The following is a 16,468-nucleotide window of genomic DNA, read 5'->3' as shown; positions in this document are numbered from 1 at the left end:
GGATAAAATTGTTAATAAAAATGATAGAAAGTTGCACAAAGTGTCATTGGGTAGGTAATTTAAGTGAGGTTAGATGTGCCACAGGAAATTTTGATAGGTTCAGTAGTTTGCGTGTAGATGGCGTTAGAGTAAAATTTTTCAATTTTGTTTATATCTCGGTAATGAATTGAGATAAATTATTTATTTTTATTCTCAGAAGTAGATAATTATTAGTACTTTATGATGTATTATACAAAAAGTCGCATAATATAATTGTTTGTCGTGTAGATGGCGTTAAAGTATTTTTAAAAATTTTTTTGCAACAAAATTGTTTATATCTTTTAAACTAATAGAGATAAATTAATTATTTTCATTCTCAAAGATAGATATTTATCAGTACTATATAATGTAGTAAAGATGAATCTTCCATATATAATAGTTTGTCCGTAATTTAAAGAAAACCAAACTGCACATAGACAAATTCTTCGATAAGAAACTTCCTAATTCGATTAAAGAACCCACCCGAACCCAAGTGCATCACGTTAACATTTATTGTTCAAGTGCACTCGCACTCACTGCACTATCACATTTCGAAAGTTCGTTCCTAGCCGGCAGAGAATCACCAACTTAAATTACAGTGTATGTCTGGTTGCATGCGTGTCGCAGCATGTCGAATGCGAATTTGTAATTAATTAACATATCACGTGTGTGTCTCTGTGTCGTGTGTCCGCGCGCAGCAAAGAGAACGTTTTGTAGTCAACTGCCTGCTGCTCTCTTTGTATTATCGCCGAGGTAAAATAATGCGAAACAAGCGCGAATCGTGTGTCCGCCATCGCCTACGCTCGCGCGCCGCGTGCGCAAAACAAACGACGCTGCTCTACTCGTGTACCGAACATGCGACAAGCCTTCTTGCCGCGATGTACGATCGTCGTTCTGCCACAAAACGTGGATTTACACACGTAAATCTCTCCTCGTACTCTCTTTGTGTATACGTACTTTGCATTTGTTTTTTTGTTGTGCTCGACTGTAAGTGAGTGCTGGTATAAATACTACACGGACAAGAGTTCCGCAATCGGGGGTAATTTGTTGTCTGGCCATTGGTGATATATGCGAGCAAGAAAGTACAGGAAATTAATATCAACAAGTAAAACACACGGACATAACCTTAAACATCAAATTGATGATTTATTTATGTTTGGCGATTTTGTATTATTCGTGTTGGTGGTGTTTTCTGCTGTGATTTACGTTTTGATCATGTCGGATGATAAATAAGATGCAATTGTAGTGTAATAATAATAATAATGGAGAAAAAGAATAAGTTTGGTTATGTTTTAGAGTTTAAAGTAGAAAATAACGTCAAATTTTAGTAATTTTTGCTCAAAATTAAGATTTTTCATATTTTTATTGTATAAATTGTTGAATAACTGCTAAACAACTTTACTAATTTGATTTGTTTAAAGTGTATGTTATTCTGCATGATGATATTTATATTTGAGTGCAAAAATCATTATTCTATCTTTTTTAGTTTTTGAGTTATCACCGAAAAAAACTTCAAATTTTGGGTAAATTTTTAGACTGAAATAAAAAAGTAAAACTTTAATCACCTCTCAGGAGAAAACTAATAATCGTACAAAATTGTTCTTTGGCAGTTTAAATCTTCATTACATTCTCTTTTTATTAACACTTTCCGCAATATTCTATCATTATTAATAATAAAGTTATTAACAAAAATATCACAAAATTCATCAAAAAAATCTTAATTTTTCCTCTTTTTTCACTCGTAAATTATTAATTTCCTACCAAACTAAACAAAAATTCACATTATTTTATTTTCTCCCGTGATTTATGTTTTGATTGCGTCGAGTGATAAACAAGATGCAATTGCACTATAATAATAATACCCGCGAAAAACGAATACAAGTTTTGACATAACCAAACCTAACCCGCCAATATTTGTTTTGTGATGGAGGGATAATTACGGTGTACCTTTAGCGCTATTGTCTTGAACCAACAGACTGAACAGTACTTATAATATAATTTACTACCAATATCCGCTATTGTGCGCCCGCGGGTCGCGATTCGACTTTCGTCGAAATACACGTTTAATACGCCAACAATGGAGCGGGGTCGTAAAGTAAGGAAAAGATCTTCTTTAGCGCGGCGACAGGCCGTAGTTATGTAGTTACGGCGTTAACTGCATGTGCGCACTTATAAACAACACCTTCTTTATTTCGCTGCGCGGTGCGGTGCTGTGGTGTGCACGATCGAGATGCGCGATGCGCTCAGAAAGAAGAGACTCAAGAGTGGATGATGGTATCGGCGCGACGGCCGTAATTATTGTGTTACGTTGTTTAGACAAAATTTAGAGATTGCTTGATTTATGGCGACCACAGTACTACACCACCGCAACGTAATTTACAACCGCGCGAATGCTGGCGATCGATGGGTCTGATGAGCGTGCGTTTATTTGCCAATTTGTACGCACGCATTCATGCGGGGAGAGTGCGTGCAAACACCTGTGAGCGTTCGGTTTGTGTTCACACCCACCATGGAGGGATTGGGATTGGGATGTTGTATACCTGGCATGTGCTAGCGCAACAGGTATACGTAAATTGTAAAAATTGGGTTTTTAGCATTTTTTTCCTTAATTTTTTGAGTTTTTTGAGAGTTTTTTTTTTTAGTGGATTTGATAGATATTCTTGAGATTTATTAAATGAAATAATGATTACGTCGGTATGATGTTTAGTTTTAACTTATAACGAAAAATATCATCAATTTTTGGACAAATTTTCAATTTTGCATAAATTAAACTTACTTTTTACGCCATTTAGGTTAAAATAAAAATTGCAATTACTTTGTTTTGTGGCAGTGTTAGTCTGTTTTAAATTCTCTTTATAATGATACTTTCCTCAATATTTTACGATTTTAAACAATTGAGTTATTAACGAAAACTGTAAAAATTACATATAAAAATCTCTATTTTTGCCATTTTTTTCATTCTAAATTATTAAATAACTACTAAACTAAATTAGCTATCAAATTTCTATAAAATACATCTTTGAAGCCTTAATTAACTCTACATTTTCCCAAAAAATCTTTTTCATCTAACATTTAGTTTAGCAGATATAACAACTTTTCACTTTAAAATTCCGTTATTTTACTAACATCCACCAACCATGGTGGTCACTTATAATCACTTATATTCTTGAGATTTATTAATTGAAATAATGATTACGTCGGTATGATGTTTAGTTTTAACTTATAACGAAAAATATCATCAATTTTTGGGCAAATCAATTTTTCATAAATTAAACTTACTTTTTACGCCATTTAGGTTAAAATAAAAATTGCAATTACTTTGTTTTGTGGCTGTGTTAGTCTGCTTTAAATTCTCTTTATAATGATACTTTCCTCAATATTTTATGATTTTAAACAATTGAGTTATTAACGAAAATTGTAAAAATTTCATATAAAAATCTCAATTTTTGCCATTTTTTCGTTCTAAATTATTAAATAACTACTAAACTAAATTAGCTATCAAATTTATATAAAATACAACATTTAGGCCTTAATTAATTCTACATTTTCCCAAAAAATAATTTTTACCTAACTTTTAGTTTAGCAGATTTAACAATTTTCCACTTTAAAATTCCGTTATTTTACTACATCCACCAACCATGGTGGTCACTTATAATCTCCGAAATCACGTTACTTGATGAGTCAATCAGCGTCTGCCATAGCCTCGATTTACCTCCACGCATCGCACATTATAAACCTAATCAAGTCCTGATACTCACCGACGGCCATCTTGGCGCCTGCGTGCGGTTAATGACAACTAATTTTCGACTTTGATCCACACACACACACATATTTACTTTACACACACAAACACCAACAACATACGAGTTTATCTCAACTTGGCGTTCAACTATACGCTGCACCGGTGCTCATCGGGGACTTAAGCTAAAGACTCTCCAAAGTACTTACTCGAGCCGATAAGCAATCAATAAATATATTGCGTCGGGAGGTGCGCTCGTGGGCTTTTGTTTTATCGGCCGGCACCGAGCACTCTTGCTCGCATACCTCAACATCTCTCTCGGCTATCGTTAAAGTGAGGTTAAAGTATCGCTTCATATTTATGCACATCACAGATTAAACTTGTAGGTGTTTAAACCGCGATACTTTACAAAGACTTTCTAACGTTTTACGCCCGCGCGCATAAAAATATTTTGAATGATTACATTTCGTGGAAATATTTTATTAATATTGCAAAAACTTGTACGCCACATTCCGCATAGAGTTTTGATTAATCACAAACGAGCGCCGAGAATTAATTTCGGGCGATAAACGCTGAACGCAAACATAAGATATTCGCGCATGCGCAATCATACATGTGCAAATTGTTCATGCGCGCACGCCGCGATTACAACTTGCCGGCGCGAACGTGAGAATGCGCGAATCTGATAATAAATTCGCACCTTTATTGCTGCATTAGAATTATGCTTACGGCTTTACCTCTGCGGCGTTGATAACAAAGAAAGTATTTACATTGCCAACGCATTAGTCCCACAACAAAAAAAAACACAAAATTAATTTCGAAAAAAGTCGTTTAACGCTAAATATTTATACGCCACACAAAACAGCGGTATCTTAATTACCTGAAACTGCGTTTTTTTTTACACTATGCACGGCAATTAAGACGCTGTGTTGAGTTGAGTGTATTCTTATTTTAATTAAAATCGTCGTTCATCATCACGCGAATCAAGCGCAGAGCTGGCGGCAGGGCTCGTTTTCAATGCATCGCGCGCTCCAATCCGAAAATGAAGCGGAGATTAAGGCATTTCCTTTATAACTGCGCGTCGCGCGCGCCGCCAGAAAGATTTTGATTGATACACACGGTGGCGGCTCTCGGGAGGCGGCGCTGATGACAAACGATGCGCCTGCAATGTCGTGCGTGATGAAACATCATCAAACACGGGGCGCATCAAGTTTTCATCTTATTTAGGTAACACGTTACTAAACTGCCTGGTGCTTAACCTCAAATACTTTGAATTCATGTGTTTTGGGTTGCATACGTATAGAAATAAGGGATAAATCTTTGTCGCTTGGAGTTTTGATCGTGAAAATATGCAAATTGTATGTGACACGTTGATTTTATGACATTTCCGGTTTATTATAGTATACATTTGTCTACGTCATTGGGGGCGGTGTAAACACACGTTAATTGATCGCTAAATTTTGCGACAAAAGGTTTTATATCCGTGATTTTAGTGTAAAATGTAAAATACTCGCATAAAATGATTAATTAAGTGCTGAGTTGATTTATGAGAAGTAATAAAAATAGGTTAGGTAGTAGTTTTAGGTACAGACGGGGAAATGTAGATGGCGCTGGTGTTTTACGCGCGTATTTTATACGAAAAACGCAAAGAAATGATTTTTATTTTATTTTTGGTGTCAGGCACTCTACGCGCCGACACACACACACACAGATATGATTTTGATAAACCGCAAGGACAGCTGGAATTTAAGCTGAAATTTTTGCAAATTTAAACTATACCAAGTTGTAAATCGTTATAACTTTTAAAGGAAACGAGATACAGGGGTCGTTTTTGTTGCAGAAGGTAGATATTTGCATGGAGTGTAGGATAGAGTAGGTTTGGATGGTTATTAATTGTTAATTTAGTGGGAATTTAAAGAAAACTGCTAAAAATCGGGTAGAATTACGATTTTTATTGAATTTTTAAGTTAAAATTTGTTATAACTTTTAAACTAAAGGAGATACAGATTTGATTTTTGTTGCAAAATGTAGATGTTAATCAAGTGCATAGAATGGAATTTGTTTAAGTATTTATAATTTTATAGTTTTGTTAATTTTTAAAGAAAAGTGTTCAAAAGTTGACGAAAAACGCAACTTTTTTGGAATTTAAGTTAAAAATCGTTATAACTTTTAAACTAAAGGAGATACAGGTTTGATTTTTATTGCAAAATGTAGATGTTAATCAAGTGCATAGAATGGAATTTATTTAAGTATTTATAATTTTATAGTTTAGGTAATTTTTAAAGAAAAGTGTTCAAAAGTGGTCGAAAAATGCAACTTTTTTTGGAATTTCAGTTAAAAATCGTTATAACTTTAAAACTAAACGTGATATTTTTTTTATTTTTGTTGCAAGTGATAGATAATAACAAAATACATAATATAAACAAAGTTTAAGGTACGGATGTGGAAATATAGATGGCGCTGGTGTTTTACGCGCGTATTTTATACGAAAAACGCAAAGAAATGATTTTTATTTTATTTTTGGTGCCAGGCACTCTGCGCGCCGACACACACACACACACAGATATGATTTTGATAAACCGCAAGGACAGCTGGAATTTAATCTCGCACATTAATGGGCATAAATTATTCACGCTGATAAGCAAATAGGTAAAATCCATTCCCGCGCAATCTCGCGCTCGCGCGCGGCGCGGCTGCTCTGCGGCAATGGCCGTTTCTTGGGAACTACTTTTTTATGTTTTGCTTTCAACGGAAAATCATTATTTGATACATACGATTAGCGCACCGGCGACGGTGACGACGACGGCGGACGAGATTCGAATATATCGAACAAATGACACATAAAAACACACTCCATCTCTTCTTGGACAATGATGATTTTCGGTAATAAATTTTCACGACGCGTGTGAAATAAAACGAGCGCGCGCGCTGTTTTGCATTAATATTAAATCGGAAGAACGAGACGATTTATCCTGGGAGGCGGCAACGGCAGCGACGCACTCATTGTTCACTAATAGTGCCAGCGCTGGTTTTTGGATGGAGACGTTTGATGCGCTGTATCGTGAGTGTGAACGTCGCGCACGGCCGCCGCTAAAATTCATTTCCTGGCGGCGGCCGCTCGCCGCCCCCCGTGTCTTCGGCCGCAGGCGGCGTCGATCAGGAAACGAATTCCGGGTTGCAGGCGCGCGTTCGGAATGGAAAACAATGCCGGCGAAAACGACTTATCTTCTTGTATATTGCAAAAATTTTAAATTATACAGGGTGTTGGAAATTTTTGCATAAAAATAAAATAAAAGCAATAAAAAATCGAAAGACACGCAATATTAGCATATTACGACGATAAGCATAGCGATAAAATAGAAACGCACGCCGCTGCCGCCGCCTGAGCCGCCTCCTATCAAGATTCGAATAAACTTTGGTTTTTTTTTCTTTCCCGCGCTTTGCAGTTGAAATTTATACTTATTTTATAAATAAATATTAAGATATTTAAGATGGCTGACACAATAATTAATTTCGATGCGTTTTGGTGATAAGTGATAAGTGCGCTTAGTTGTGGTTGTAATTAATGTTAATGGAAACATTAATTATATTAATATCGGTGGATATCGCGGACGGCTTCGAATGTGAAACGTACGTGATTGTGATTGTGCTCTTAAAGAAGCACGTCATGTGGTTGCGTAGACGACGCGGTGACATGCAACCAAAGTTGTCAACATCAGTTGCATCTAATAAAATGTCAATAGAAAAATTTATTTAATCGTCACTTGCGTGTTTTAGTTATTTATTGAGTACCGTTAAGAGATTTATTTGTTCCAATGAGATTTTCACTTCACACGAAGAGAAAAACATTTGAAATTAAATTAGAAAGTGTGAGTTTATCTCTTAATAAGCCACATTTAGATATGTACATATTTTAATTATAACATGAGATACTTTATTTTATTCTGTAATTTTAATGCGGTTGGCGGTGAAAAATTCGTAAAATTTATGTTTAAGCGCCGAGGTTGTATAATAACGTTTTAAAAAAGTTATCGCGAAATGATATAAAGTAGTGTAATTTTTACGTAAAATTTTCCGCTACAGTTTTCCATTAATCTGCGGGCTTTATCTTAATGATTCTTAGTCCGAAGTTGGCGCGCCGCGCACTCCGCCAGCCGGTGCTCTGGTGGTGGTTAGGGTGAAAGGCGGCGCGGCGGTGGCGATGCTATCACACTGGCCCCGAACGTAATATGTATCGTCCAGGCCCCACCGGGAAGAAGCCGCATGCTTATCACCTTCGGGCGCGAGCAGAAACGTCGCTGATATGACGAGGAGCGCTCGGATTATCATACAATCAAAGATGGCTAAACGCGGATGGAAATTTTTGCAAATTTAAACTATACCAAGTTGTAAATCGTTATAACTTTTAAAGGAAAAGAGATGCAGGGGTCGTTTTTGTTGTAGAAGGTAGATATTTGCAAGGGGTATAGGATAGGGTAGGTTTGGATGGTTATTAATTTTTAATTTAGTGGGAATTTAAAGAAAACTGCGGAAAAATTGGGTAAAAATGCTTTTTTATAGAATTTTTATGTTAAAATTAGTTATAACTTTTAAACTGTTGGAGATACAGGTTTGATTTTTGTTGCAAAATGTAGATATTAATCAAATATTTCGAATGGAGTTTGTTTAAATATTTGATGTTTTATAGTTCAGTTAATATTTAAAGAAAAGTGTTCAGAACTTGACGAAAAACGCAACTTTTTTGGAATTCAAGTTGTAAATCGTTATAACTTTTAAAGGAAAAGAGATACAGGGGTGGTTTTTGTTGTAAAAGGTAGATATTAGTAAGGGGTGTAGCATAGAGTAGGTTTGGATGGTTATTAATTGTTAATTTAGTGGGAATTTAAAGAAAACTGCCAAAAATCGGGTAGAATTACGATTTTTATCGAATTTTTAAGTTAAAATTTGTTATAACTTTTAAACTAAAGGAGATACAGATATGATTCTTGTTGCAAAATGTAGATATTAATCAAATATTTTGAATAACGTTTGTTTAAATATTTGAAATTTAATAGTTTAGTTAATATTTAAATAAAAGTGTTCAAAAATTGATGAAAAACGAAACTTTTTTGGAATTTAAGTTAAAAATCGTTATAACTTTTAAACTAAACGTGATAATTTCTTTATTTTTGTTGCAAGTGATAGATAATAACAAAATACATAATATAAACAAAGAAATACCTTTTAAAATTTTATAATTTAGCCAAAAATTATCAAAAACAATTTAAAAATTGACGAAAAACCCACTTTTACAGAATTCAATTACTAGTTTGTACCTTGTTTCACTCGAGTACGTCTTAATTTATAATATGCCGATTAGGCCGCATCGTGTTTTGTAAATTAAAACGTAATGAAAAACATTTTCGGTGCGCCGTTGATGGGCGCTCATTAGCAGCATGCAACGCAACAAATTCGGAAGGTCCGACCGTGGGCCACCACACCAAAAACAAATTCATTATCGCTTCTTCACCACGGCGCGATACACGATATCTATGTCCGCGAGGTAACTCGATGCGGCCTCATGAATATTCACTTAACGTACTCGGGCCCAGTCTGTTGATATTAGTTGTGTCCGAATCTTCCATCTTGAATCAACACACAACGAAAAGAATGTCCGTGTCAAAGCGACATTCATTATTGAGAAGCTAGAGTAACTAGCTATCTACCAGCTCATAAAATACCCAAAAGACTTGTTTATTTGAATTTTTGGTGAATGCGCCGGGGTGGGATCTTAAACGAAATCAAAATGTGTTCATTTTCATTTTCGTGCCTGTGGAGCGATTGAAAATTATTAATCTCCGAAGTTATTCCGCGTGCGGTGTGTTATCTTTCGAGTTTAAAAGGGGTGCCAGTGGATATATAGATATTTTCATCCCCCTGCGTGCGTAAGAAGAGATTCGTATTGGTTTTCGGCGGCGCCCCGTCCGCAGATTTATTAAAATAAATTGAAAGCTAATGTGCATGTGTGCGCGCTCGTATGCGAGCAGAGATAAATCGCAGGAATCGCTGGGCGGCGGTATGGAAAAGCTGCAGAAGCAAAACGTCCCACACGGCTTCTCATTTCCTGTGCCGGGCATCGATATTGAAGAGTCCGAAAGCGACCGCTGCTGTACATACGTACAGTGCTGAGACCTCTTTTTACATATCGTTTACGATGTGTGGCGTATACATTCGGCTATAAATCGGTGTACAGGGTGTGGAAAATGTAGAAATAGGTTAGGATTTATAGGAAAAGTTAGGCAACACAATGTACGATGTGTTTTGGTTGTGATAGGTTTGTTTTTGTTTTAGTTTTCGTGTTTTTAATTAAAAGTTGTGTAAAGTTTATTTTTTATTGATTGTTTGAAGTGGAATAACTCGGGTGTTTGAAATGATAGGGATTTTGAATTTGTATGGTTGGATAGATAATTTATTAGAGATTATGTTGGGTAAAAATGAAATTTGTGGGTTTTGTAGTTTCTGAGTAATTAAGAAAAACGTAAGATGATGATTTTAATTCACGTGAGTGATGATTGTATTTTCTGAAAGTTTTTTCTAAATTTTGACAAAACTATAATATTTTGAATGTTTAAACAAAGTATACTTTATGTAATTTGTTGATATCTACCATTTACAAGAAAAATAATGTTAAAATCTCTTTTAGTTTAAAAGTTATGCCGATTTTAAACTTTATTTTCGGTAAAAATTGTGTTTTTGAGTAATTTTAAAACAGTTTTATTTAAATAATAGCCAAACCATAAAATTATAAATATTTAAACAAACGTCATTTTATGCATTTGATTAATATCTTCATTTTGCAACAAAATGTAGATCAGTATCTCTTTTAGTTTAAAAGTTATACCAATTTTAAACTTAATTTTTCAACAAATATTGCGTTTTTCTGCGATTTTTGCTCAGTTTTATTCAAATTCGAACAAAAATAACTCAATTCTCTCATTTTAAATAACTTCCCAATGTGTTTATTACAATTCTCTATTGATTACTTCATTCACGCATAGTATTTCTTTTTTAATTAACTGTTCGCTGTACCTTTATGGCCTGTTAATTGTTAACGCAGCACACACATTAAAATTTCGTATCGCGTTTCATCCTTTCAACCTCCATCATCCATCTCGGCGTCCATCTGTTGCGTCGGGTCCATCGACAACATGTGTCTTCGGCTGGAAGCCGCGCGTCCGTTCGTTCATTCGTTCGCTCGTTCGTTCGTTTTTTTCTCCGTGCTTTGCTTTCGCCTTTTTGTTAAGGGCTCGCGCAGAGCGTGGAAGAAGTGCGCATTCCATCGCGGCGTCCGATCGATCGATCCTAATCGCGCGCGACGCGCTCGCCCGCCCCGGCTGAGTGAATTAAAATTCTTCTCGGAAATGATTAATGTTTACATTTATGGACAACTTCCCAACACACAGCAGCAGGGGCACAAACTGCGTGTGTGCAATACACAAAACATTCAATACGGAGTAATAAGAAATAAGAAATAAGAATTATCGTAATGGGAGGTTGTAACATGCAACTAAAGTTGCAAATCATTATATTTATATCTAAAAGTAGGGAAATATAACTTTAAGATGCAAATTTTAGTCATCAACTTAGGTTTATGAGGTTTTTAAGCCAAGAAAAGGCAAAAACATGAAGATTTTTTTTAATTCCGTGTTAATCGTGTGTGGGGACATGCAACTGAAGTTGCAAATTAATATCACCTTCCTAATATATCCAACTTTTAGCTAAACTTATTTTAAGCTGCCAATTATAGTAAACAACATTAATTTTTATCACTTTTCTTTCAAAAAACAAAAAAATCTTAAAATTTTGTTGAGAAAAATTAAAAATCACCAAAATATCTTCTTAAAACCCCTAAAAATTTAATTGCAAACTTGAATCATCAACTTTAGTTTTTGTCCCCATCTTGCATTAAACTGTAAGAAACCCAAAGATTTCTCGTCTCGTGTGTGTTTGGAAGCGAGACGGGAAATGGTAACGTGAAATCACCATCACAATCCACACACTCTCCGCTTGCATGTGCATGCACATTCGGGAAAGAAGGAAAAGAGGCGATGGTATCGCGCCTGCACGAGGAGGTGCGCGCGCGAACGTATAAAATACAAGCGCGCGCGCCGATAGACGATCTAAACACACTAATGGTACGAAAACAACAATGAAATCATTCGAAAATGAGACCGGCCTCTGATCATATCGCGCCTCTACACATTACACACACAGCGACAATTCTCAACTCTCAAAACACAAACACACACAAATATAATATACATTTGTATAAATACAAATAAAAAAAACTCTTTAAAAAACTTCAAAAAAATTAAAATTTTATGTTTTTGTTTTCAGGCGATCCACATGAAAAACTTCCTGTGTCCAGTTCAAACTCGCGTGAATTCGAGGAGGCCACATCGGAGGAATTGAATAAAAAAGGTTAGCAATGCATTTTTTATTTTTATTTTTATTTTGTTCTATGCGTATGTGAATATGTATGTGTGACGTTTGAGGTCTAGTGGTCTCGTGGTCTCTCGCTTCTCCCGATATCGCTTATCTCGACATCGCGATCATGGCGTGGCACCTTCTGTTAAATTATACATGCAATTACCGGACTTATTACGACTGATTATATTCCGAGGCCCGACCTTGGCCGCCCCGCGCGATAAAAAGATCTTTATTTATATTAATTTGCATTTATAAAATATTCTTTGCTCTGGAAGTCACCACTGGCTGTTTTAAACTACTTTCAATTATATTTACCGTCAATATATGCAACCAAACATACATTTATACACTCGGTATAATTTAAATACTCGCTACTGTATTATATGAGTGAGTATAGTGTGACTTAAAATGTTTAGACGAAAACCACGCACGAGACACACAACAAAACGCCTTTTTCTTGACTATACGAAACCATAAAGCGATTTTATCTCACTCATTACAAACTTGTACCGTTTCTACCCCCTCTACGTGATGAATTATTTATATTATGACTTAATAACTGGTTAGTTTCGATTAATGTCACAAAAATTTTATTTATTTCTTGTTTATAATGTGGCGTATCAAACCGAAATAGTTTTGGAATAAAGTTAAGAGTTTATCTCTTGCGCGGTGTGTGCTGCCGCGACCGGCTGGTACCAGCATAAGATATCACCCTATCTTCGACTTTGGTCGCCGGGCGTCGGCTGATAAACTAAAAACGCCGCAGCACCGCCGGCATGCGAACGCACCAGATAGTTTTGTGCGTGCGCTATCTGGGCGCTATCTGCGAGAATTTGTGACGTCGAAGCGACCTGTATGCGATGATTATATGCGCGTATGTTGTGTTCAACCCCTACATGTGCATGAGTCGCGTATAGGTGGAGATAGATAAGTAATGAGATGGATTTTTTTAAAGTATACAAACTGTCATAGTAGATATTAGCTCATAAATTAATTGTTAGGTGAATTTCATGGTGAAATTTGTCGTCTTTTTTTGTCACAGAATTTTTGGTTTTTCTCGGAAACTATTTTAGCTATTTATTTGATTTTTTAATATTTAGATAGCTTAAGAGTTGTACTTTTTGATTGTTTTTGGTAGATTTTTAAAATCCTATGCGAAAGGCCTTAAAATTGCTCACAAAAAAGCAACTTTTTGTCGTTTTTCAATAAAAATAGAAAATTTGCATTTTTTTTTGAAAGTTTTCTCTAAATTCTGTCAAAACTATAACATTTTCAATATTTAAACTTAGTATATTTTATGTAGTTTGTTGATATCTACCGTTTGCAAGAAAAATAATATCAAAATCTCTTTTAGTTTAAAAGTTATTCCGATTTTTAACTTTTTTTTTTCACGAAATTTTATTTTTTATACAATTTTTGTCCATTTTTCACCTAAAAAATTATTTATTTCTAAAGATAATTAATTATATTTAATGTTTTACATGCAAGACGTCCTCATATCTATATATGATTAGTCTTGCGTGAATATTGATAAGGTCCATTTTATCATGGCGTCGTTTTGTGGCTTTTTTGCTCGTATCTGATAACACGACGCGCCCAGCGCTGCTGGTATAAAAGGAAGCTTATATTCCGCGGCATTATATTTATTGTGTAGGTGCAGGTTTTGGAATTTTTTGGGGTTGCGGCTAGTGTGCGCAAATTCGATAAGGTTTTTCGGCAAACACGACCATTTATATAAACACGCTGTGTGCGTGTGTGACGGACGACGCGCGCGGGGCGACGACGACGACGTCATGCCGCCGCCTGCCGCCTCCATCGTCTCATAATGGACTTCTCTGGCGCTGACTGATAGCGCGAATGGCGTTCGGTTCGGCGGCCAGATGTGCTTTATGAAAACATATGAAATATATTCAATCTGCGAGTGGGCGATAAGCGCCGCACGACGGTGGTGGCGGTGGCGTGGTGGCTACGACGACTCTGGACGTCGACGGGGATAAAAAGGGTGGCGTTGAGTATTCGCGCATATCTTGCGGTTGAATTATTACGCAAATCAAAACAAAAATCACGCATTGATTCAAGGCTGGAAAGTGTTGGAAATAAATTATTACGTCGTCAATGTCGGCTCACACGTACAGACTGTGTGCAGACATCAAGATCCGATCGTATGATGGACATAATAATACGCAATGTTTGCGGTGGCGGGCGGCTGTGCTGCTTGTTGGAAGTCGGCGGCTGGTCGCCGGTAGATAAGGGTTGCCGATCGCACAATTTATACGCGCATATCGACGCCGCACCAATACACCAACACTACCTTTGCCGAAGAGGGAGGACGATATTGATATCCTGATATCCTGCCACAGACGTTTTAAGGCGGTTAACGTCCTTTATCGTTCCCACAGACAATTCATATTCGTACCTGCAGCAAATATATTCAGAAAAATTTGGAATACAGTGTACCGGGTATTTTATCACGTTATAGCGAGGAGTCTTAACATGGACTTACACGTTTTTTCATATTACTTGCTATTCTTATTGCGTTTATCGTGTAAACTAAAAGAGATAGGAAGGCCAAATCTCAGATTCTTAACCTACGAAACATTCTCTACAAGATAGGCTAGTTAAAATCGAAATCTAAGAGATGAAATTTTAAGTCTTAAGAAAAAAATGGCAAGGGGGGGTGCTTGATACTTTTTTTCGACGATTTTCAAAAATTAATATCTCTGAAACTAAAAGACATAGCAACCCGCGGATTGTAGATTACGGAAGAATGAATAATTCTCTATCAGATAGCAATTTAATATTATTTAATTTCAATGAGTAAATGGACGAAAAATGCGACTAAAAGTGCTAAAAAGTGACATTTTTCAATTTTTGACGATTTTCTGCAAATGTGAATATCTCGTAAACTAAAAGAGATAGGAAGGCCAAATTTCAGATTCTTAACCTACGAAACATTCTCTACAAGATTGGCTAGTTAAAATCGAGATTTAAGAGATGAAATTTTTAGTCTTAAGAAAAAAATGGGCAAGGGGGGGTGCTTGATACTTTTTTTCGACGATTTTCAATAATTAATATCTCTTAAACTAAAAGCGATAGCAACCAGCGGATTGTAGATTCCGGAAGAATGAATAATTCTCTATCAGATAGCAATTTAATATTATTTAATTTCAAAGAGTAAAAGGTCGAAAAATGCGACTAAAAGTGCTAAAAAGTGAAATTTTTCAATTTTTGACGATTTTCTTCAAATGTGAATATCTCGTAAACTAAAAGAGATAGGAAGGCCAAATTTCAGATTCTTAACCTACGAAACATTCTCTACAAGATAGGCTAGTTAAAATCGAAATTTAAGAGATGAAATTTTTGGTCCTAAGAAAAAAATGGGGAAGGGGGGGGTGCTTGATACTTTATTTCGACGATTTTCAATAATTAATATCTCTTAAACTAAAAGACATAGCAACCAGCGGATTGTAGATTCCGGAAGAATGAATAATTCTCTATCAGATAGGTATTTAAAATTATTTAATTTCAAACAGTAATAGGTCGAAAAATGCGACTAAAAGTGCTAAAAAGTGACATTTTGCAATTTTTGACCATTTTCTTCAAATGTGAATATCTCGTAAACTAAAAGAGATAGGAAGGCCAAATCTCAGATTCTTAGCCTATGAAACATTCTCAACAAGATAGGCTAGTTAAAATCGAAATTGAAAAGATGAAATTTTAATTTATAAGAAAAAATAGGTCTGTTGTATTACATATTTTACCGTTATATGGAGTTTGTCGTTAAATCGAATAACGTCAAAACGAGCATGCAATTAAATGAATTTCAACATCTTGTTGTTTTATATTGTATGTATATTTATGTTTGTTTTGGTGCCATAAACTTTATATACGCATTCAATTAATTTTATTACGCGTTTATTAAAAGCGCGCCGCCGCCGCGCGACTTTTTTCATCTTCTTTCGTTCTTTGCTGCGCTTTGCTGAGTGTTTCATGCGCGATTAGATTACTTTTGTTATTGCATTACGGCGCGACACTCCGACGGCGGCCATCATTTCAGATATGTAACCAGGTATACTTCTAATCGCCTAATGCTAATGGTATCATAAACTTTAACTTCAAATTTCACAGACTTTCACAAAATTCAAACAAAAAATTTTCTTTAAAATTTTATTTTAGTTTTAGTTAAGCGTAAAATAACGTAATTTTATTTTACGTAGCGTAAGAGAAACAAATCAAAGATTA

At 35.5% G+C, this 16,468-nt stretch overlaps 1 protein-coding gene across 1 annotated transcript in view; it reads left to right on the top strand.

The window, feature by feature from the left end:
- LOC135795727 (zinc finger protein ush) overlaps positions 1–16,468 on the top strand; it is a 55,059-nt gene that overhangs the window by 10,440 nt on the left and 28,151 nt on the right. Inside the window, 1 exon segment of the mRNA XM_065307487.1 lies at positions 12,134–12,217. Within this exon segment, the coding sequence (XP_065163559.1) occupies positions 12,134–12,217 (84 nt within the window).

Source organism: Atheta coriaria, unplaced genomic scaffold (assembly GCF_025399875.1).
Source record: "Atheta coriaria isolate IRGN ID8LTWV9N9 unplaced genomic scaffold, Caltech_Dcor_3.1 hic_scaffold_7_pilon, whole genome shotgun sequence".
NCBI lineage: Eukaryota > Metazoa > Arthropoda > Insecta > Coleoptera > Staphylinidae > Dalotia > Dalotia coriaria.
This window is presented reverse-complemented; position numbering and strand designations above follow the sequence as displayed.